The sequence below is a fragment of the Equus przewalskii genome, chromosome X (assembly GCF_037783145.1).
Source record: "Equus przewalskii isolate Varuska chromosome X, EquPr2, whole genome shotgun sequence".
In the NCBI taxonomy this organism is placed as follows: domain Eukaryota; kingdom Metazoa; phylum Chordata; class Mammalia; order Perissodactyla; family Equidae; genus Equus; species Equus przewalskii.
The window spans coordinates 123530964-123553758 of record NC_091863.1 but is presented as its reverse complement, the minus strand read 5'-3'; the positions used below and the strand labels follow the sequence as shown (position 1 = coordinate 123553758).

The window sequence follows — 22795 nt, the reverse complement described above, 5'->3', positions numbered from 1 at the left end:
ACTCAAAGACAGCAACAAAAATACATGCTCCATTCCACAGGCCCAGGGCCACTAGAGGTGAGCTGGACTGACAATGTTTCCTGAAGACCTCCACCAGTAACAAAATTCCAGAGTTGTCCAAACTCCCCGTCACCCAGTCCCCCTCATCAAATAGTCCGGAACCAGGTCCCCCGCAACCTCAAGCTGCTCAACCCAGGGTTGAATCTCAGTCCCCTGCACCCTCAACTCCTCCACAGTAACCCCTCCATTGTAACTGCCACTCCTGCCCTGGGTTCCTGCCTGCCACTCCCTCCCCCTCTCCTTTGCAACTGCTTGCTGTCCCAGGAATGTGACTCTTCTCCATCTACATGTACATGCATGAAGATCTGATCTGGTCTCAAGGCTTTCGATATCCCCTACAGGCTGCTATCTTCCAAATTCATACTTCTAGGACAGACTTCTCTCCCAAACCCCAACTTAGCTATTCAACTACCTGCCCAATATCTCCAAGTCTATGCCTGTCAGCAGACCCTGTCGGCTAGTGCCCACCTTGGTCAGAGTCCCATGCTAGGCGGTTGCCATGGGCTTCCACCAGGGCTCCCCACTCCACTCCTGCGCCTGTAGGAATGTCCTGGGGCTGCCATAAAGGACCACAAAGCAGGAGACTTAAGACAACAGAAATGTACTATCTCCCAGTTCTGGAGGCCAGAAGTCCAAGAGTAAGGTGTCAGCAGGGTTGGTCCTTCTGAGGTCTCTGGGAAAGAATCTGCTCCAGGCCACTGTCCTGGCTTCTGGAGGCTGCCAGCCATCCTTGGTGTTTCTTGGCTTGTAGACACATCAACCCAGTCTCTGCCTCCATCATCACATGGCCTTCTTCCCTGTGTGTCTGTTTTTCTTCTTATAAGGACACCAGTCATTGGATTTAGGCCCCGCCCCCCACTCCAGTACAACCTCATCTTTACTTGATGACGTTTGCAAAGACCCTATCTCCAAATCAGATCCCATTCACAGCTACTGGGGGTTAGGAAGTGGGTATTTCTTTTGGGGGGACACAATTCAACTCATAACTCCCCACCCACACTCTATACTCTACAGGAAGCCAAATAATGTCTCACACTAGCACAGCACCCTCCCACGGCTCCTGTCACACTCAGGATCAAAGCCAAATCCTTCCAGTGGCCTACTAAGCCCACAGGAGCAGCCCCCACGACCCCGCCTTCCTCGGCCCCATCCACTCAGCCCCAGCCATGTTTGCCTCTTTGGTGTTCCCTGAACACGACAGGCAGGCTCCTGCCTCAGGACCTCTGCATGTGCTTTCCCTGCCTCCAAAATGTGCTTGCCCCACATACCCACACGGCTTAGCCCTCATCAGCTTCTGGTCCGTACTCGACGCCCCCTCAGGGAGGCCTTCTCCCTTGAACCTTCCCTGTTGGATCAACAGCTCGCCTTGGCTATCTAGTGGTCCTCTCAAAGCCATCCTCCCTAACACTGCACATCTGACAGTCCCCCAAAGCCAGCTCCGCCCACAGCCTTCCTGATTGTCAGTTGATGGCAAATCCATCCTCCAGTTAGAACAAAAACCTTGGGCTCCTTTTTGACTCCCCCTCACCTCTCTCTCTTTCTCTCTCTTGATCTCACTCTCAGCTCACATCTAATCCATCAGGAAATCCTGTCAAAATGTATCCCAGAATCTATTTGATGACACTAAGCAATTAATGTTAACTATTTCAGGTGTGATAGTGGTATTGTAGCTATTTTTTTCCCAAGTCCTCTCTTAGAGATACATACTGAAATGTTGACAGATGAAATTATATGGCATCTGGGATTTGCTTCAAAATAATGGGGTCATACTGGAGGGGGGTGGGTCTGATCCAACAACTATTAAGAACTACGAAAGAAATTAGCACAGAACAATTTCAATTCAACTCCAACCAAATCCCTGAACTCAGAGACTTGACCAAACTTTAACACAGCTCCAAGCAGCCTGAGGTGGCAGCCCTGGGACGACCCAGCCCCCTTTTGAGTTCCTGTCTGAGAAAACAAGGCTGGCAAAAGAATTTACTGTTTGGGTAGCTCTTCCTACCCATGGGTCCTGTCCCCATGCCAGCAGCTCTTCCTGCCCATGGGTCCTGTCCCCATGCTACTCCATGCTACTCTCTGAATAAAAGAGCCCTACTGCCAGAAAAAAAAAAAAAAGAATTTACTGTTTGTTCCAGCCAACACCTGACATGGGGCCCCCACCTCCCTTCCTTAGAGCATTTACTAAAAAGGGATCCCACTGTGAATCCTTCCTCTGTCCCTTTGAGATGTCTCTGTACCTCCTACAACCCAGGAGAGTCTTTCTCAAGGACCCGAGAGCCATTCCTTTGAGATGGAACCCTCAGGAAGGATAGGGCCTCAGTTTCCCAGTCTCTGTGCAGGATGCAATCCTAACTTCCATAACTGCCAGCGGCAGACACAGCTGGCCTCATGTATTTACACTGACCACCCTTTGTGAGTTTTCTCTTGAGCCCCTCCTAGCTCCCTCTGTCCCTTTAAAAAGCCCGTCACCTCTGGGCAAATCAGTACAGAGCTCAGCTCTTTCCCCTGCTGTCGAGAGTTACTGAATAAACTCTGTTCTCACCACTTTAACTAATGTCCAACTGTGTTTCTCTTTGACACTGGCATCTTTCTAAGAGGAGACACACAGACACCTAAGGAGAAGGCAACATAACAATGGAGGCAGAGACTGGAGCGAGGCGTCTACAAGCCAAGGTACGCCAAGGACTGCAGCCACCACCCGAGTCTAGGAGAGAGGCCGCCGGGGCAGCTGCTCCCTCAGAGCCCTCAGAAGGAACCAACCCTGCCGACATCTTGCTCTTGGACTTCTGGCCTCCAGAACTGGGAGACAATATGCTTTTGTTACTTAAAGCCACCCAGTTTGGGACACCTTGTTATGGCAGCCCCAGGAACTTACTCTTCCCTGAGGGCCCTGCCAGGCAGTCTATGCTGACAGCATGATTTGTGGTGGGGCCTTGGGCTGCACACAGCAGCCTGACCTCCGGGCGCGGAGACTGAGTAACTGAGGTCAGGCCCTCGGGTGCTCTAGGCCTACAGGACCCAGCCCCAGTAAAGTCCCTGGACACCATGGCTCCAGGGGAGCTTCCGTGGTGGCAGTACTCTGTGCATGTTGTCACACGTCATTGCTGGGAGAAACTGTGCTGCCGCCCAACTCCACTGGCAGGGGACCTGGAAGCTCCTGCCTGGTCTCTCCCGGACCCGCCCTACGACCGCCCCTTTTCTCTTTGCTGGTTTCACCCTGTATCCTTTCACTGTAATTAACCAGAACAACCATAACCACGAGGACAATGGCTTTTCTGAGTTCTGAGAGTCCTCCTAGTGAAGCATCAGGCCTGAGGCTGCTCTTGGGGACCCCTGATCATGGGTTCCCTCTGGGAACACTGGTGTTCCTATGGGATTTCAGAACTCAGGAAGCTGGTGGCACAGGTGGCCAGAGCCCCCAGCTCACCTGCTCCTGGGAAAGGGCCTCCCTACCCCCCGGCTACCTGCTGGCATCTCTTCAGGTGTTCCACCTCCTTCAGGGCCTGTTCCCGCTGCCTCCTCAGGTCAAGCTTCTCCAGGCTCAGTCTCTCCACCAGTTTTCTGGCCTCCTGGAATTTCTGCATGAGGAACTCCTTCTCCTCCCTCTGGCTGCTCTGGAAATGCTGCAGCTCCTCACAGCGCTCCCGCAGCATCTGGTTGCTCTGCCGGATGGCATCTGGCAGCAGAGAAGACAGCAGAGGGGAGGTGAGCCCTGACAGCTGGCCCACCAGCCCCTCTGTGGGCCCATTGTGGCACCCTCCCCATAATACCATGTGGCCTCTTACACAGAGAGATGGCTTTGAAACACTTGGTTTTATTTCGTGAAACACTTTCAAAATCAATTATGCTAATAATACACCTCTAAAATTCTCCAATGAGATACTAAACACAACAGCTTCACTGTGCGCCAAATGCCACTTTCCTTGTAAGTGACTCTGGACTCATTTGTATTCTGGTCAGGTCAGAGGCTGCCTGCCCTGAGGCACTCAGTCTGCTGACTTCAGGATCAGGACTGCAGACTCAGAGCATAGCCACCAGCAAACTTCCCTGTGGCACTGCTGGCTGCAGCCCAGGAGGGCCAGAAGGGTGGAGTATGCCAGTGAGTCACCTCTAGGAGCCTCACCATCCTTATCTGCATGTTCGACAGAGACGATCCCACCCATCTCATAGGAGGAAGGTTAAACGAAAAAGCAGACAAAGGGCCCGATGCACAACATGAACTCAAGAAACAGCCAGTCCTCCCATCACCAGGCTGAAGGATGTGCGTGTGCAAATGCCAGGCAGTCAGCAGAGGCCAAGGAAAGGAGAGCCACATGCCCAGGGGACACCCCACACAGCAGAAGACTGTCGGGGGTGCCAAAACTAAACAGTGATGTGCAAAGGTTCTAGCAACTACAGAGCTGCAAAAGATGGGGGCAGGGAGTAGCTTCCCGTCACCCTCTGGTCAAAACCCTGACATAGCAAACAGGGCCTGCTGCCGCCCATTCTTTCACAAGAACCACAGTGGCTTCTGAACCCAGCTCCAAAGCCACCTAAGCCACTTTCTGCACTTGACTATCCCCGTGTGACTCCTCCCCTACAGGGGAGGGGGGCCGGGTGCAGGCCCTGGACAGGGCCCCTCCTGCCTCAGGGCACACTGTTCCCCCAGTGACCACCACCTGTCACAATCCTGCCCAGCCCGACACTCAGCTCACATGCAACTTCTTTTTCTATTGAGATAAAATTTGCGTAACACCAAATTCATCATTTTAACTATTTTAAAGTATACAGTCCCTCAGTAGTTTTAGTGTATTCACAAAGCTGTACACCCATCACCTCTATCTAGTTCCAGAATATTTCCATCACCCCCAAAAGAAACCCCACACGCAGTGGCAGTCACCCCCCCACTGCCCCCAGCCCCTGGTGTCCATTCACCTGTTTCTCTCTCTGGACTCGCCTCTCCTGGACACATCACATAAATGGACTCCTACACTAGATACCTGCGACTTCTTCCATGAAGTTGCCTCCCAAACATTCCAAGCAAAGTCTACCCTCCCTCTTACTCCCTCCTCCATAGACAGAGTCATGAGCGTTGTGGGGGGCAGACACACAATACCCGTTCCACAGAAATGTGCAGTCAGGTGGCACAGGTGGAGGCATGCAGCCTTGAGGTCTCCATCTGCCGCTGGAGCCCAAGCTCTGCGGAGGGGAGCCAGGGGTGCCAAGGCCCCTACACGGCTGGCCTGCCACTCTCTTGCCCCTGAGTCCCCCTTGCGAGAGCACTCTCCTGGGGACAAGCAGAGGCCACACACACAGGTGTGGAGGGTAAGCTGTCTCCCCACCCCCTAACCTGGCTGTCAGTTCCATGTGGCCCCAACACAGCAAGACATTTGACAGCATCTGGGGACATTCTTGGTTGTCACAACTGGAGGGGTGCTATTGGCATCCAGTGAAAAGAGGTCAAGGATGCTGCTGAACACCCTGCAGGACCCAGGGCAGCCCCTAGAAGTCTGAGCACTGAGGGGAAGGGCCTGCCCTAAAGGCAGGTGGGTCTTGTGGGCTCTCTGTGCTCAAAGCAGGGTCAGCCCCCCCAGGAAACCAAGCGGCCTCTTGGTGGCAAGGTGACTGCACTGGACCCCTTCCATCCTGGAAAGGAAGGCAATTCGTCTTGACAGGAAGAAGAGACACATATTCCAGGCATGGGTTTGGTCCCTGCCTGCAGAGCCTCAGCCAGCACCACGCTCTGAGGCCAACAGAGCACAGGACTCATCAGCACAGGGCCCCATGTAACACCCACCACACCAGGGGATGCATTGTCCAGCAAAGGAGGTGGGGGAGTTGCTCCATGACTGTGACCTCCACTGGTTGTGTCACATGCCAAGCCACTGGCCTGCTAGGACAGGGTACAGTTGACTGAAAACAACTGAGGCACTAGCTTGGGGGTGAGTCCTCCGGGATACAGCATACTCGGAGGCTGTGACCTTTGTAAGCCCTGACTTCCTAACAGGAACCCTACTACTCCCCAAGACCCACATGGGAAGTCTGTGCCGGCTCTCCCTGCAGTTCTGGACTCGGCAGTCTAGAAGGTCCCCACAGCAGAAATGCAAGAGTCTCAGTGAATTAGAAGCTGGGGGTACCACCTGGGCACCTGGGGCTCCTTGTACCAAAGGAGCAGCAGGCCAGAGGAGGAGCCCTGGGGGCACAATCACAAGGGGGTGCAGGGGCGCTGTCCCAGGCTGGGCGGGCAGGAATGTGCCGCACCCAAGGGCAGCCACGGGCGCGGTGCAACAGCCACTGGGACTTAGAGGAGCTGCCCTGGATCCAGGTGAGGACGTGCAGGGTGAGTGAGCGGCGGCTGTGACGGAGACAGGGATGGGATGGCCAGGAAAGTACTCGACCCCCAGCCCCTTGGAGGGAGGGGGCTGCTGGAGGATGGCCTTCAGCTGGGGTCTCTTCAGAGAGCCGCCTGGCCCAGGATCAGCCCCCACTCAGGGTGACCTGGACCTCCCCCTTTCCCAAAACACTCACAGGCCCTTCTCGGGGAAGGCCACGCCCCCTGCCAGAATGGAGAGGGCTTAATGACTGATCGTGCAGAGGCTTGAAGGCCTGGCCATGTTGGCCCAGCTTGTGACAACTCGGAAGGGTCATTCCAGCTCCAGAGCTCCCTGCAGGTCAGCCTGCACTGCAGCCCAACTTCTCCCTCTCCCCACCCCTTCTTCTTCCCTGTGCTTCCCTTCCCTTCCCCAATGTCGGTCCTGAGCACTCTAAATAAACATTCTGCATGCTAATCTGTATCTCAGGGTCCACTTCCAGGGACCCCCCCCCACACCAGAAACAAAGAGGGAGGGTGGCCGAGCTTGAATGGCTAGCTGGCTCTCAGGCACGTGCCCACCCTAGACTGAGGAAACACAGAGGCACAAGTGAGTGGAATAAGTCTTCCCTCTAGCAGGGCTGGGTCTCCTGACTTTTAGTTCTACACACCCACTATCCTCCTCACCTCGGAGCTCTTGATTCTCCTCCAGACAACGCTGGAAGGTCTCAGGAGTTCCCTGCTCCGAAGGCAGGTGGAGCATGGCCGGCTTCCCCAGAGAAGACTCTTCACCCAGCACGTCCTGGTCCCCTGCCGGGCCGCCACTAGGCTGTACCATCTCACACAGCTGACTCTTCCAGGGGGGCCTGCTCATCCAACAAGTCAGGGTCTGGAAGAGAAAGGCAGCAGGGGTGTCACACAAGACCAGTGTGGAATTCCCTTACCCTGCAGGACAAGGAGTGTAGACTATGCAGGAGTTCTGGGGCCACACTTGAAGCAGAACGCCAAGTGTTCTGCCTAGCGTAACAGGATGCTAAAACAGGCTTTTTGGTCTCAGAGGTAGCACATGCTCCCACTCCAAAGGGAGGTGCAGGCCCATATGTGGGACTTGGAAAGGCCATGGTTTAGCACTGGTTATAAACTCTGCCTAGCACCTATCTCTGGGCTGTAAGCTGAAGTTAAAAATTTCACCAGAGGGGAGAAATTAGGGAGTGGATTATTTGTGGAGAGAGGTGTCAGCATGCTGGGACTCCTACCCTCTACACACCTCCAAGCAAGAGTGGTGAAGCAGGGCTGGCCCCGTGGCCGAGTGGTTAAGTTTGCGCACTCCGCTGCAGGCGGCCCAGTGTTTCGTTGGTTCGAATCCTGGGCGCGGACATGGCACTGCTCAGCAAACCACGCTGAGGCAGCGTCCCACGTGCCACAACTAGAAGGACCCACAACGAAGAATATACAACTATGTACCAGGGGGCTTTGGGGAGAAAAAGGAAAAAAATAAAATATTAAAAAGAAAAGGAGTGGTGAAGCTTGTTGACCCTTCACCTGGTGGAATGTTGAATTGTGGCCCCCAACAAGATATGTCTACTTCCTGACCTCCAGAACCTGTGAATGTGACCTTATTTGGAAAAAGGGTCTTTGAAGATATAATTAAATGAGGATCTTGAGATGAGATCATCCTGGAGTAGGGTGGGCCCTAAATCCAACGACAAGTGTCCTTATAAGAGACAGAAGAGGAGACACAGATGCGGAGGAGAAGGCCATGTGGAGACAGAGGCAGGGACCGGAGTGAGGTGGCCACAAGCCAAGGAACACCTGGGGACCCCAGAAGCTGGAAGAGGCAGGAAGAGTCCTCCCCTAGAGCCTGCAGAGGGAGCACCGCTCTGCCAACCCGTGGTTTCGGACTTTTGGTCCCAGCACTGCGAAAGGAGAAATCTCTATTGTTTTAAGCCCCCAGTTTGTGGTCATCTCTTACAGCAGCCCTAGGAAATTAACCTATCTAGTAAGAGGGGCTTCGAGGAGACCACTCAGAATCTGATGAGTGTTCCCTGGAACTAGGGGGCCGAAGGGGACATCTAGTATCTGACGTGTGCTAAGTAATCTGAAAGTGAGAGCTGGGCTTGCAGTCCAAGACAGAGGGGCAGAAAGACAGGCTGAGCTGTATGCATTCTCTTGTGAACTAGAGTAAGAGGCAAGCCATGTGGGACAGCACCAGCCTGGAGCCCTTTTAAATCCTGCCCAAGACGACTAACCTCCCAGAGGAAGAGGCCAATCCCAATACAAGTTTCCAGGAGCAGGCCTGAGCTGAGGAAGAGAGACTTTAACACTGAATAAACTTGGACGTTTGACTATGACACTGATATTGCTCCACTGAACACCCTACTAACTCATCAGCAGTATTTGATCAACCGCTGATCCCTCCCTCAGCTTCCAGAACAGCCCACTCTCGTAGTTTTCCTCCTACCTCACTGGCTGCTCCTGCTCAGGCTCTTTCACTTGATCCTCCTCATCCACACACCCCTTCACGCTGTAGTGCTCCAGGGCTCTGCTCTGGGATCTCTTCTCTTCTCTAACTACAGTCACTCCAGTACTAATTCCTTCCATCCTCACGGCTTTAACCCCCATTCTAACGCTGATAATGCCCTAAAATTAGACCTGTTTCCTGAACTCCAGACTCACATATCAGACTCAACATCTCCACTTGGATATCCAGTGGTCCTCTCAAAACTAATCTAACACTGCACTCCTGACAGTCCCCCAAAGCCAGTTCTACCCACAGCCTTCCTGTCAGTTCATGGCAAATCCATCCTCCAGTTATCAGGACAAAAACCTTGGAGTCCTGCTTGACTCCTCTCCCTCTCTCTCTCTCTCAGCTCACATCTAATCCATCAGGAAATCCTGTCAAAATGTATCCCAGAATCTATTTGATGACACTAAGCAATTAATGTTAACTATCTCAGGTGTAATAGTGGTACTGTGGCTACGTTTTTTAAAATCTTTTCTTAGAGATGCATACTGACAAATGGTGTCTGAAATTCACTTCAAAATAACAGGGGAACTCCTAGGTATCTACTCGAGAGAAACGAAAACACTTGTCTACACACGAATGCTCAGAGCAGCATTACTCATAACAGCCAAAGAGTGGAAACAACCCAAATGTCCATCAACTGATGAATAAACAAAATCTCCTACATTCACATACTACAACATGGACAACTCTTGCAAACATTATGCTAAGAGAAGAACAACTCACAAAAGCCCACGCAGCGTATGATTCCATTTATATGAAACGTCCAGAACAGACAAATCTATAGAGACAGAAAAATTAGCGGATGCCTAGAGCTGAGAGAGATGGGGTGATGTGGGTGACAGCTAAAGGGTACGGGGTTTCTTTTTGGAGTGATGAAAATGTTCTGGAATTAGTAGTGATGATTGCACAACTCGGTGAATACACTAAAAACCAGTGAACTGTACATTTTAAATGAGTGAATTGTGTGCTATGTGAATTATATCTCAATAAAGCTAGTATTGAAAATAATAATGGGAAACGATTGTGAGCGGTATAAATTAAACAAAATCAACCACGAGTTGATAATTGAAGCTAGGAAGTGGTTCCATGGGAGTTACTATACTATTCTTTCTACTTTCGTACATCTTTGTAAATTTTCATAACAAAATACTCAAGCATCATCATCTCTCACCTAGATTACTGCAATAACCTCCTAACAGGTCACCCTACTCCTACCCTTGTCCACTACAGTCTGTTCTCCCCACCAAGGCCAGAACAATCAGCCTAAAAGGTAATTACGATCACGTCCCTCCTCTACTCAGATCACTAACATGGTTCCTCATTGCCCTCCATGTAAAAGCCGAAGTCCCTTCGACAGCCTACAAGACCCTGCACCATCTCGTCCCCCATTGCTTCCTCTCCAAGTATTCTCCCCTCCCTCACTCTGCTCCAGCTTTTCCTCCAACATGCCAGGATGGCCCATTCATCCTCAAGTCACAGAAACCGTACGAGGTTGAGTAGACATTGATCGTTTTGCAAAGTGAGTAAACTGAGGCACGTGAGGTAAGATACTTAACTGCCAAACTATATTTAAGGCCTTTTTAAAGATTTTCACAACCTCAAATGCAGTCAAGTTCGATGAACAGAAAACGTCTCCGAACTAGAAGAGTCATCCACAAAATAGGGGTGTGATCAGACTCCGCAGCGGCGAAGGAGGGAGAGACGGAAACAGTCTTGCTCGCCGCCAAAGTAACCTGGGTCCTACATCTGCCCGCCTTGGCTGGTGCTGCAAAAGCGGGCAGCAGGAATGGGCGGGGGCCCAAAAGGAGGGGGAAACCTGGACATCCGGGGGAGTCTCGGAGGCGGCGGAACGCCCACCGTTGGTACCCTACTTTCGGGGAAGAGGACCACACCTGTCAGCAGAATCGGTCCGAGGTGAGAAGGGCGGGAGAGACAGGCCGCGAGCGCTCCTCGGGCCCCAGCACTCCGAGAAAGTCCCGACTCCGCGGTCGCCCTTCCCTTCTCCCGCGGCCGAAATTCCCACTTCCGGCTTCCGGTGTCGTACTGTGGGATCCGGAAGTAAAACAAGCAAGCCCCGCCCCCGCCCAGGAAGCCCGCGGGAGGTGCGGGGGGGCTGCTCCAGAGGGAAGCCGAGGCCGCCAGTCTCGCTCGGCCCGCAGGACGCTCCCCAGTGATATCCACCATCTGCTACTTTTTGGGGCGTCGCGACCCACCCTTTCCCTTGTCCCGCGGGCGACAGTATCCAGTCTCCACGCGCTGGGCTGCCCCCGCCCCGCCAGGGGAGGAGCCACGACGAGGCCGCCCAACAGAACTGGTCTGACCCGAGCTGGCGACCGTCCGGCAAGGGGAAAGGGTTCAGATGGCCCCGCCCATAGACTGGGTCGAGGAGGCGTGGCCACGCTGCCAGCGGAAGTGGAGCCTTCCGCGAGGGTGTAGGGCCGCCTGCGACGAGCGACAAAGCCAGACTGTAGGGGCGGGGCTGAGCCGGTGATGGGGACGCGGACGAACGGCGCGGAGCTGCATGCGGACCCGCGAGGCATCTGGGACGCGGCGCAGCGGCGGCAAGGACAGCAGGCGGCCCGCGGCCGGGCGGCCGGGGCAGGTGCCCAAGAGGCGGGGCGAACCAAGGGCGGGCGGCCTCGCGCGGGGGGGGGGGGGGGGCGGGGGCGGGGGGGAGCGGGGGGGGGGGGTGCTTACCCGGGATGCGCGCGCACCTGCCTGCGCCCTCACCCCGCCCCGGGAGGGAGGGACTTGCGGGGACCCCGCCCGCGGGCCTCGCCTGAGGCGGGTCGGCTCAGACCAGGCGCCCGCCCCCGCCGGTTAAATGGGCCGGCGGGGAGCAGCCCCCGGAAACGGCCGAAACTCCGGGGCTGCGAGTTCGACGAGCGGCGGCGGAAGGCGCAGGTAACAGAGTGGGCGGGCGCCGCGCCCGCGGAGGGGTGTGCTGCGCCTTAGCCGTTTTGGTTTGGCGTGCTTGGGAGCGGGGCAAAACCGAGAGGGCCTTAACCGATCCCACTGCCCTCTGCATCCCCGCCATTGGACCCCCGAGGAGACTGAGACCCCGAGAGGACTTGCCAGGGTCTCTCAGCCTGGCAAGAGGGCTGGAGCTGCACTCCATCGTCTGCATGGGCTAACATGCTCCAGCTCATTGTGGAGTTTCCGCCGGAGTCTGGGGTGAGATGGTCCTAGGCAGATCGTGCAATGCTGCAGCAGGGTTTTGCTCAGTCCCCCAGAATTGAGGTTCTAGCTGGAATCCACTAGGGCTTTGAGCAATTTTGTAATGTACACCGTGAAAGAAGGCTGCCTGGTGAGTATGGCTGGAGCCCAGAGCTGGCAGTTTCTTTCTCCCCCACCACCCTGCTCCCTGGCCATTCACAGCTAATGGTTTCAATAATCAGGCGTCAGCTGGGTGAGAGCTCAAAGGACCCCTCGAGAAAGGCGTCAACTTCTCAACGCTCTTCTGTTCTCATGCCATGTCAATGAGCCTTTCTTCCACCAGAGAGCATCATGGCAGAACAGGTGGCCCTGAGCCGGACCCAGGTGTGTGGGATCCTGCGGGAAGAGCTATACCAGGGCAATGCCTTCCATCAGTCCGATACACACATCTTCATCATCATGGGTGCATCGGTAAGTCTCCCCCAAGCCCCGCATCTTAAAAGCCAGACTTAGAGTGTGACATTGCTTAAGGTCCCTTCCTGCTCACTGCCTGGGCTTTCCCAACTGACTGTTGTGGGGCCACGTGGGCTCTGCTCAGTTGGGCTCTCCTTCTTGCTCCTGCCTGTGTGCCACTATCATCCCAGCACCACGTGATGTATACACACGATGAGGTATTTCTGAAATCCGTGTGCAGCCGTTGATTGTACACATTAACAGGACAGCCACTGACTGTCCTGGAGCCGGGATGTCCTTCTCCAAGGGGAACACTGAGATAGAAACAGGGGAGCCTAGTCATTCTGTGAGTATCTTTCTCAAACCTCTTTGTGACTTGACAAATGTCACATAGTCAATTAGTTCCAAAGGCAGGATCTGAGGCCCCATCTCCACCTTGTCTCTCTAGCATGTCAGATTCCCTGGGGACAAACACTTGACCCGTCTTTGAACATAGTCTCTTTGCCGCATTTTGCTCTGATAGAGTAGAAGCACATTGACAGTTTGTGATGGAGGACGGGCGTGCGAGAGGGAGGGTGGGTCCTAGTCAAGTCATGACCCTCAGACTAAAGCGCCTCCCGGTGTATCATGTGGAAACAAGATCTGCCGGGTGGCCAGACATGTGTAGTGGCTGCCAAGATGAGCTGCCAGGGTTTCATCTCGAAGTAATAGTGGTCTTTTCTTCTCACTTTTAACCCTGGACGTGACCAAGAATCTACTAAGCATTGTATGATCATCTTTGCCAGTAACTTACTGTATAATCTTGAGCAAGAGTTCTCCCAAAATTAGAGAGCTCTTGACAGACCAGCCCTGGTCTCTCTGCACCTCCCACAGCACAGTTCCCCTGGCTCTGGAGAAACTCAGGTCTTCGTTCGTATGTCATGACATGCCACCGTCCTTTGCAGAGCCTCCTCCCTGCCACCTTAGGGATTCTGATCAGAACTTGGAAAAGGAGAGCCAGAGTGCAGAGCAGGAGACAGTACAGGGGAGAAGGGCTCTGCCAGAAGGAGGAAAGGGAGGGCTGCCCCAGGCACTGTTCTGTAACTCCCTGTACCCAGGAGGAGCACACAGCGGGGCAGGCTTGGCCTCCACCCTGGCCTCAGCCTCCTCCCCTTGGAGGATTCCTACCTGTGTTGGCCACAGATCTTAACACCTAGGACTCTGACCATTAGGCTCTTTGTCCAAGAAATAGGTAGGTAGAGAAAGTAACTCAGGATTATTTTTCCTCCTCCCATCTCCATGCCAGCCTGTCACAGGATGCTCCTACAGAGGAGCAAGAAATGGCTTGTGACTCCAGGCCCCCAACTCTTAGGTGCCGCGTTGAGCGCATCCAAGCTTGCTGTGTGACCTGGGACAAATGTCTTCCCTTCTCTGAACCTCAACGTTTCCACGGAGTAAACGAGGGCTTTTGAAACAAGTGCCAAAGGTCCTCAGGCTCTACCAAGCTGATTCTATGACTCCTCACTGCCTTTGCCTGTGGCCAGCTTGGCGTTGGGCAACTTTGTGTCTTTGCAATCAGCAGGGTTCCCCTTTGCTCTCCTTTGCTCTGGGAGTGACACCCAGAGGCTTCCAGAGCAGAAGTGGGAAGTGCTGCTCCAGCAGGGCGGAGTGGGGGAGAGCAAGGGTCCTCTGGAAGAAGAGCCTCCTTATTTGTTTCTCCCTTCTAGTCAAGGGGACTCGAGGTGGTGGCCTCCCATGCTCAGGACGCACCTAGCATAGCTCCCACAGTCTGGGGCCTCGCCACCTCCTCTGTCTGGGTAGGAGGTAGGCAGAGGGCGGTGCTGGGGGTGCACTCTCCCAGAGCCCGCTGCGCTGGGAAACCAATGAGTTCTCCGAACATTCATCTAACAAATGCTGATGAAGCACTTCCTCTACAGCCTGTGTGCTGGGGGGCCGGGACCCAAGATGAGTGCACCCAAGAAGAGTTCAGAGTGGTGCATGTGACAGAAGACACAGACGGGCTTCTGTGTCCCCAACCCCCCCCCGGCACACAGGTCTCATGAGGAGGGCCTGCAGAGCCAGGGCCCAGGGAATGCTCCACACAAAGGGAAGAGCAGACATAGAGCCCCCAGTGGGGCAGGCTGGGCCCACGTGGCCATCCTCTGCCCCTTCCTCCTCCCTTGCCACTTACCCAACCCTCACCCACATGCCCAGCTTCCTTCCTAGGGGCCTCCTGCTGCCAGCTCACAGAGTTACCCAAAGGGCTTTGAGCTGCTCTCTGTTCTCTCTGCTATGTGGCCACTTCCCCCCTCCTCAGGACTCCCACCCACAGCCGGGAAGGGAGTGGAGGTACTTACTGTCCTAGTCCAGAAAGCTCTAGAATGAGAGAAACTGGTTTCTCCTTATAGATCAGCGTGGGGGAGGAACCTTGGGCCTGGCAGATCATGTCCTCCCCCATCTGGTAGGACTCGGCCAGTGGGCTCAGCTACTCTTCCCCCCTCAGAGGATGGAGAGAGGAATAGGAGTGAGAGAGAAAGACCAGGACTGGGAGTCCACTGGGCAGGATTGATTCCCTGCAGGGTCCTCAGCGAGCCCCTCACCTCTCTGGGCTTCAGTCTCCCCACCTGGGCCACAAGGGCCGTGGGCTTGATAGGTGCTCAGGTCCCATCCTGATGACAGGCCGGTGAAGGGCTGACCTGGCAGCCCCAGGCCCTCCCTCTCCTCCGAAAGTCTCTGGGCTGCCTTCCCCCTCAGGCAGATAAGATTCTTGCTGTGTCATGATGACATTGGCACTCCCCCAAAGGCCTGGTGATTCGTAAGCTCCAGGGTGTAGGAGGGAGGCCCTCTTGTTGGTTGTGCAGCCAAGCCTACCTCAACAGCCCCCAGATTCTCTCACTCCCGTGGCCGGGAGCCAGCTGGGTCCTAGCCAGGGCCCGGGCTCCATCCTGAGAGGCTGGGTGGATCCTTGACTTCAGTGACCCTTGGGGGACCAGGGTGGCCCACCCCTGCTGGGCCTCCAGTTGGCGGCCAGCCTCTCGAGCTCTCTTCTGCACCCTCCACCTTAAAACTCTCAACAGATGTCGGCAGTCATTTGGGCTTGTAAAACTGGAGACTGACGTCAAACCTGGGCAGCAACAGGCAGGTGGTGGCCCAGGTCCCTTTGCCCCAGCTGGGCTAGATACTGGTGGCTGGAGATCTTAATCAGATCCTGCTTCTTTTGCTAAGTCACCACATGTCCCTGGGCAACTCCTTCCCCTGCTGGTCCTCTGGCAAAATGTGGGAGTCGGGAAAGACAAGAGACTTCCAACTGCGTCTCACCAAGAGCCTCTGTCATCACCCCCACCCTACATATGGTGTGCTTAGATTTGGTCGATGTCTTCCCACATCCCTTTCCAAGGAGTTCAGCCCAGGCTGGTGGGGAGGGCAGGCTGCCCCCAGCTCCAGGAAAGCAACTCACCCCACTTCCCCATGGGAGGGAGCAGCCGCCGGGCCTCCCACCCCTCATGGTCCTGGGTCCTACCTCGTCTCTCCCTCGGGTGACTTGGAGCCCAGCAGACCGCCGATAGCAGGGGCTGAGTTGAACGAGGCGAGCCGGTTCTATCACTAGTTAATCTGCAAGAACAAACAGCCTGGGCTGTGGGGCCCTGTGACTTGGCAGACAGGAGACTAGTCCTCTGCCACCAATCCATGGCCCTCAGTCTGTCCTGACCCTTGCAGCCTGCTGGAATTTGATCATAAGCAAACATTACCAGCCATAGGGAAGGCTGGGAGGTGTTTGCAGGCTGTAGTTCTGATTGTTTCTCCTGGAGGCTGGTCCCCAGCAAGCTGGTCCTCTCTGGAGCATGCAGGGCCAGCACTGAGCCAAGGTGACACGAGCAGAGCCCCCCTCCAGCCCCACTGATGGCAGAAGCCAGAGGTGGGCACTGACAGTTCACTATGAGGATGGCTTCCGTGGGGCTACTGAGTGCTGAGGGACCTGGAGGGGAGCTCGCAGCCCAGGCTAGGGGTCCTGGACCCGAAGGACCAGTGAGGGCAGCCATCTGATGTGGCCATTGCAGTGGTTTACGCGGAAGGTGGCAGTTACATAGGGAGCTGCTCTAGAGCGCCTGAGAGAACAGTTGTGAGCGGTTGGCAGACATGGACAGGGGCACCAACATAGGGAACCGGGGTTTGGGAACCATGCACTTTGGGAACCATGCACTTTGGGAGTTTGGGGTCCCAGTGGAGCCTGGACATGACGAGTAGACACTTACGTCTGTGGGCTTGGCGCCCTGTGAAGTCTGGGCTGGAACAGATGCTCAGAGGTGTCTGAATCCAGGTCCCTGCCTGAAGCCACGGGTGGAGGTCGGGTCACCCAGTGAGACTGGAGGTGAAGCAGAGAACGGGGAAAAACACAAATATGCAAAGTGCCAGGCATCCCAGAGCTCCCATGGAGCCTGCAGTCTCTGAGATGCCTACCCCCACCCAGAGTAGGGGTTTCCACCCAGCAGCCCCCCAAGTGCCTTCCTAACTGCCTGTTTCCAGGGTGACCGGTCAGGTGGCTTCTGTTTTACAACCGCTGATAGAAATAAACTTACCCAATGGTTACATTGCTTCTAAAGGTAGTTCTGCTTTGCACATTCAGGTCCTATCCCCAGACTTGGTTTCTCTGCCTAGGGCAAGCCCGGATCCGGCCCAGCCTGGGATAGTCGCTCCCCTCTGATTGGCAACGCTGGGTGGCGCGCCCTCCGCTCTAATTATAGGGCGGGCAGATGAAAGGCACCCTGCTCTAGACTGCTGTTGCTTGTCCCTTCCTCTTCCACCTGGAGTGGAGAATTCCTTTGTCAGGATGTGATGCGCGGGCGCTGTCAGCTCAGGGTCGGGGTGAAGGGCTGGCGCAGGCTCTAATTCAAGCTCCTCTGGCTACATACAGGGGCAAGACATGTATGCTTGTGGCTGAGTGGTGACCCTGAGCAAGTGCCCAGGTCTCCAGGGGGGGTCCAGTCTAGATTGTGTCCCCAGCTTCTCCTAACCCCGCCTGTTCATTCTGCCACAGGGCGACCTGGCCAAGAAGAAGATCTACCCCACCATCTGGTAAGCACTTCCCCCCACTTCCCACTTCCCCACTAGCCCTCGGCTTCCCTACCCTGGCCAGAGCCATGCTCTGCTCTCAGGTGGCTGTTCCGGGATGGCCTTCTGCCCGAAGACACCTTCATCGTGGGCTACGCCCGCTCCCGTCTCACAGTGGCTGACATCCGCAAGCAGAGCGAGCCCTTCTTCAAAGTGAGTGGCTTCCAGGGTCTCTGCAGGGGACATCACCCCATCCCATCCCAGCTTGCCCTTCCCTTCTCCCTCTCTGCACCGCCTGGCCGTTCTCACCTGCCACGACTGCCGCCTGGGGCTGCTCGCATCCCAGCGTTTCTCATCCTTGCTCTCCCCAAAGCCACCCACACTGCCCTGCCAAACTGGCATGGAAAACTCTGCTCCTCCTGCTCCTGCCAATTCCTTGATGAGTGGGGGAGCATGAGACCTCTGTTTCCCAGCACCACCCCCCGCCCCGACCTAGACTCACCGGTTCCTCCCCACTCTACCCCGGGGCCAGGAACTGAAAAGGCCTCTCCACCCCAGAAATCCTCCAGAGCTGCGTCTCCTCAGCACACCGGAGTTTGGTGTCGTGACTTTAGGGAGAGAGCTTCTCCAGGGTGGTTCTCTCAGGTCAAGGTTTCCTGAAATCTGACTTCTGTCTTAGGGCATGAGGTCCCAGGGGTGACCATGCCAATCATGGGCCTGACCTGGGACTGCTGGGTCCCCTTTCCCCAAGTGCTCGTGCTGTCTGAGTCTCGCCCCAAGGGTGTGCAAAGCTGATGAGATGGGGGTGAACCTAGTGTGGGGCTAGGACAGCTGACTCCCAAGGGAGCCTGCCCAGGCCGTGGGATGAGAGAGGGAAGGTGGCCAGGGCCTGACGTCCCTGTGTCTGTCTTTCGCAGGCCACCCCAGAGGAGAAGCCCAAGCTGGAGGAGTTCTTTGCCCGCAATTCCTATGTGGCTGGCCAGTATGACGACTCAGCCTCCTACAAACGTCTCAACAGCCATATGAACGCCCTTCACCAGGGGTCGCAGGCCAACCGCCTCTTCTACCTGGCCTTGCCCCCCAGCGTCTATGAGGCCGTCACCAAGAACATCCATGAGACCTGCATGAGCCAGACGTAAGGCTTGCCTTTCATCCTCCCTTCCTGCCTCCTAGATGTGCCCGGCCCTGGGCTGGCCTGCCCTGCCGGCTGTCCAGAGCTCCTGGGGCAAATTGGCTGAGGGAGTCTGAAAAAGAGGGCTCTCCTCTGCTTGTTCTCTATTTGAATTAGCTCTCCAAAGAAGGGGCTAGGCTATAAACACAGTAGCTTTCTACCAGCCTGTACTGAAAACACTTTCATGCATATCGATGGTCCACATCCTTGTGCAGACCCACGTGGTCCATCTCACCAGAAATCCAGCTGTTCCTGCCAACGGTCCCCACCAGACCACAAGGTGGCAGTGTTGCTCCATGAAACTTTCCCTGCCGGTTGCTTAGTCTTTGGCTTTTCAATGTTTCCCAAGGTCCCCTCCACGACCACGATGTGGCAGTGTTGCTCCACCAGAATCCTGCTGCCCGTGGTACAGTTTGGCACTGTTTCCCCAAAGCCACAGCCATCTGGTTTCACTTTATTCTGGTTTTGAATGCAGAAAGCCGCGTTAGCTCTCCAGGGGGGATAGCAAAGAAAGAGACCTTTTTCTCATTTTTAAACCCACAGAGGTAGCTGTGCCCTTGATTTCCCCTCCCTCTGCTCCCCCACTAGCTCCTGGGCCACTCCTGACCCACTGGGTCCCCAGCCTAGGGCAGGACGGGGGCAGGGCCACTGGAGCCTGCCGTCAGGTCTCCTGGCAGTGGGTCAGGCAGGAAGTTTTCTAGGGAAGTTTGGAGCGCGCCACTGAGGGCTGGGGAGGACAGGTGTCCTCGGATATGGGGGGCTCTGTGCCCAGGCAGAGGGAAGGGCCAGCCGAGCTTTGGTGGGTCACTTCAGAATATAAGAGGGGGAGGAGAGCTCTGCCCCGCTCCCTGAGGAGAGGGCATGGGAAGTGACAGATTTCTGGCTCCTGCTCCCCAAGGAGGGTGTGGGGATGACACAGCTCTGGGCTCCCACAGAGGCTGGAACCGCATCATTGTGGAGAAGCCCTTCGGACGGGACCTGCAGAGCTCTGACCAGCTGTCCAACCACATCTCCTCCCTGTTCCGCGAAGACCAGATCTACCGCATTGACCACTACCTGGGCAAGGAGATGGTCCAGAATCTCATGGTGCTGAGGTGCGGACCGGGCGATGGCATGGAGGGGGACCAAGTCAAGGGCAGGCACTAGGGGGCCCAGCCTGCTCTGCTGCTGCCCCCCTGGAAGCAGCACCAGCCCCTACCCTGCCCCTCCCACAGGTTTGCAAACAGGATCTTCGGCCCGATCTGGAACCGGGACAACATCGCCTGTGTCATCCTCACTTTCAAGGAGCCCTTTGGCACTGAGGGCCGCGGGGGCTACTTCGATGAATTTGGGATCATCCGGTGAGAGCCCATCTCCCCTTCCTGGGAGGCCAGCACAGATGCGGAACATAATCCTGCCACCCTGTAGGGTCACCCCTCCCTGTTCTGGGGGGCTCCTCCTCCCACTCAGCATTCAAATTCTATAGCAGGAGTATCTGAGCCATCAGTCGTGGCTGTGAAGGGAGGGGTCACTGTCTCCTTCCTTGCCTTGAGGGGACCTGGCAGACACTGGGAATCAGGAAGCAGGTCTCGTAGCTTGTGCTAGCCATAGCCATCCTGGTTTGAGTTCCTGGTTTGAGTTCAAAGCCCTGTTCCTGAGCCCCTAGAACCTGGCCAACAGGGAGTGGGGCTAAAGTGAGCTCACTCCTCGCTCTTTCCTCCCAACCTGGAAGCCCCTGACCTGAGTTCCACCTGCTTCCCCTGCCAGGGACGTGATGCAGAACCACCTCCTGCAGATGCTGTGTCTGGTGGCAATGGAGAAGCCCGCCTCCACCGACTCGGACGACGTACGCGATGAGAAGGTAGGTGGAGGTGTGCCCTGCCACTAGCCCCAGTGACCAGCCCTGAGCATGGGGTGTATTGGGCTGGAAGTCAGAAGCCCAAGATGTCATGTCCCAGGACTGACAGTGGTTGTTGTGTGACCAAAGGTAGACCCATTGCTTCTGTAGGCCTCAGCTTCGCCTTCAGAAAAATGCGGAGGGGGGCCGAGGTGGTCCTGCAGGGCCCTTGGGTGGGGCGGCCTTCAGCAGAGTGAGTGAAGCTCAATGGGCACCTCCTTCTGTCTGTGCGGGCCAGCCACCCCTCCAGGAACCCCACCCTACTGGAGCACGTGGCTTCCTTACACCCCGCCCTCAGCCCCACGTGTAGGCAGCTTCACCTCCTTACCCAAGGGGCCCCTCCCTGCCCTGGCTCTCTCCCAGGTCAAGGTGTTGAAATGTATCTCAGAGGTGCAGGCGGACCACGTGGTCCTGGGTCAGTACGTGGGGAACCCCAGCGGAGAGGGCGAGGCCACCAAAGGGTACCTGGATGACCCCACAGTGCCCCGCGGGTCCACCACTGCCACCTTCGCAGCTGTCGTCCTCTATGTGGAGAACGAGCGGTGGGATGGTAGGTGATGCCTCCAGGCCTGGCAGGCAAGGCTGGTGTGCCTTCATGGAGCCCTTTTCCCGGGGGTCCGACCTGGGACGCTGCAGGGGAGAGGCCCAGCAGGGATGGGACACGCACACGCACGCACACACTCACACACGCACACTGTGTCATGCGCGCTCGCACACTCTCCCTGCACTCCCTCACGCACGAGGCCCACTGCCTGGGCCGCCAGCAGAGCGGGTCCTGAGGCAGCCTTGCCCCCTGCAGGGGTGCCCTTCATCCTGCGCTGCGGCAAAGCCCTGAATGAACGCAAGGCGGAGGTGCGGCTGCAGTTCCGCGATGTGGCTGGCGACATCTTCCAGCAGCAGTGCAAGCGCAACGAGCTGGTGATCCGTGTGCAGCCCAACGAGGCCGTGTACACCAAGATGATGACCAAGAAGCCCGGCATGTTCTTCAACCCTGAGGAGTCAGAGCTAGACCTGACCTATGGCAACAGATACAAAGTGGGCACCGGGCCTGGGGGCCGGGGGAGGGGGGTGGGGGGCGGCAGCGGTGGCAGTGACAGCGATAGCCCTCTCCCGTAGAACGTGAAGCTCCCTGACGCCTATGAGCGCCTCATCCTGGATGTCTTCTGCGGGAGCCAGATGCACTTCGTGCGCAGGTGAGAGGTGCCACCGAGTTGGCTCCAGGCGCTGGGGCAGTCATCTCCTTTTCTCCCTCCCTCCCTCTGTGTCCCCACACCCCACCAAAGCCACACGGTGTCCCCTCAGTGACGAGCTCCGGGAGGCCTGGCGGATCTTCACGCCGCTGCTGCACAAGATTGAGCGTGAGAAGCTCACCCCCATCCCCTACATTTACGGCAGGTGAGGGGCTGTGCAGGGAGGTCAGGGTGGGGGGAGGGGGCCCTGGGACCTGGGGGCTCCCTCACATCTCCCCTCTGCCTGTCGCTCTCCCAGCCGAGGCCCTGCGGAGGCAGACGAGCTGATGAAGAAAGTGGGCTTCCAGTATGAGGGCACCTACAAGTGGGTGAACCCCCACAAGCTCTGAGCCCTGGGCCCCCATCCCCACCCCCCTTGGTCCTGTCTGTCTCTATCCTGCCCACCTTCCCACCACCCGACCCTACATCAGGAGGATTTGGGGACCATAGGCCTCAGCCCCACATTCCTGGCCCCAGGCTCAGGCCACCCTGCCCACCCCATGCCACTGCCCCGGGCCCAGCTACATTCCTCAACCATCGAGCACTTGAGACTTGCGCCATGACTGTCCTCAGCCACCACTGGCCCTGCCTGAGCCAGCTTCTGTCCATGGGACTGAGCCCCAACGGAAGGAAGGAGAAGAGTGGCCCTTCCATCTCTCCCGAGCTCCTCGGCCCAGGACAGGAGTTAGGGACAACGGGCAGGGGTAGTGGGTGGACAAGCTCCTTGGAGCTTGGGGAAAGGGGGTGAGCATGTCACACCAGCCTCAGTGCCACTCGACATTCCTGCTCACCCACTGGAAGGGACCTCTGGGCTGCCCAGCAATCCCCCATGTCTTGGGCCCCCTGAACTTCCCTCTTTTCCACCAGTTTCCCCCACCACCCCAATTCTGCACTCCATGCCCACCCCACCTCACCCCACGCACAGGTGGCCCCCTTGCCACTAGGAAAGTAGAAGCAGCAAGTGGGACACCCCATCTCAGCCCCTGCCATTAAATCCACAAACAGA

At 56.3% G+C, this 22795-nt stretch overlaps 2 protein-coding genes across 20 annotated transcripts in view; one reads left to right on the top strand and one right to left on the bottom strand.

Annotated features, from left to right (window-relative positions):
* The window catches only part of IKBKG (inhibitor of nuclear factor kappa B kinase regulatory subunit gamma), a 26052-nt gene extending 9868 nt beyond the window's left edge, over positions 1-16184 (bottom strand). For 7 of the 16 annotated variants that reach the window (XM_070604609.1, XM_070604611.1, XM_070604613.1 and 4 more), the window contains exons 1-3: positions 11090-11416; positions 7037-7238; positions 3525-3736 (exon numbers count right to left, since the gene is read on the bottom strand). In XM_070604609.1, the coding sequence (XP_070460710.1) occupies positions 3525-3736; positions 7037-7238; positions 11090-11416 (741 nt within the window). Of the gene's footprint in view, positions 1-3524; positions 3737-7036; positions 7239-10768; positions 11417-14821; positions 15239-15984 lie in introns of those variants that run through there. The other 9 variants (XM_070604624.1, XM_070604618.1, XM_070604622.1 and 6 more) reach the window with 9 other exon arrangements.
* On the top strand, positions 11154-22795 carry G6PD (glucose-6-phosphate dehydrogenase). 4 transcript variants are annotated; one of them, XM_070604604.1, is made up of 13 exons: positions 11154-11478; positions 12376-12503; positions 17500-17537; positions 17618-17726; positions 18431-18648; positions 19620-19778; positions 19899-20024; positions 20431-20524; positions 20924-21110; positions 21360-21595; positions 21677-21753; positions 21863-21955; positions 22049-22795. In XM_070604604.1, the coding sequence occupies exons 1-13, from the start codon at positions 11367-11369 to the stop codon at positions 22137-22139; spliced, it is 1668 nt and encodes a 555-aa protein (XP_070460705.1). In that variant the 5' UTR covers positions 11154-11366; the 3' UTR covers positions 22140-22795. The 4 variants fall into 4 exon arrangements, with proteins under 4 accessions (XP_070460705.1, XP_070460706.1, XP_070460707.1 ...); XM_070604605.1 differs by lacking the exon at positions 11154-11478 and adding an exon at positions 11549-11780; XM_070604606.1 differs by lacking the exon at positions 11154-11478 and adding an exon at positions 11658-12183 and having other exon boundaries at positions 12275-12503.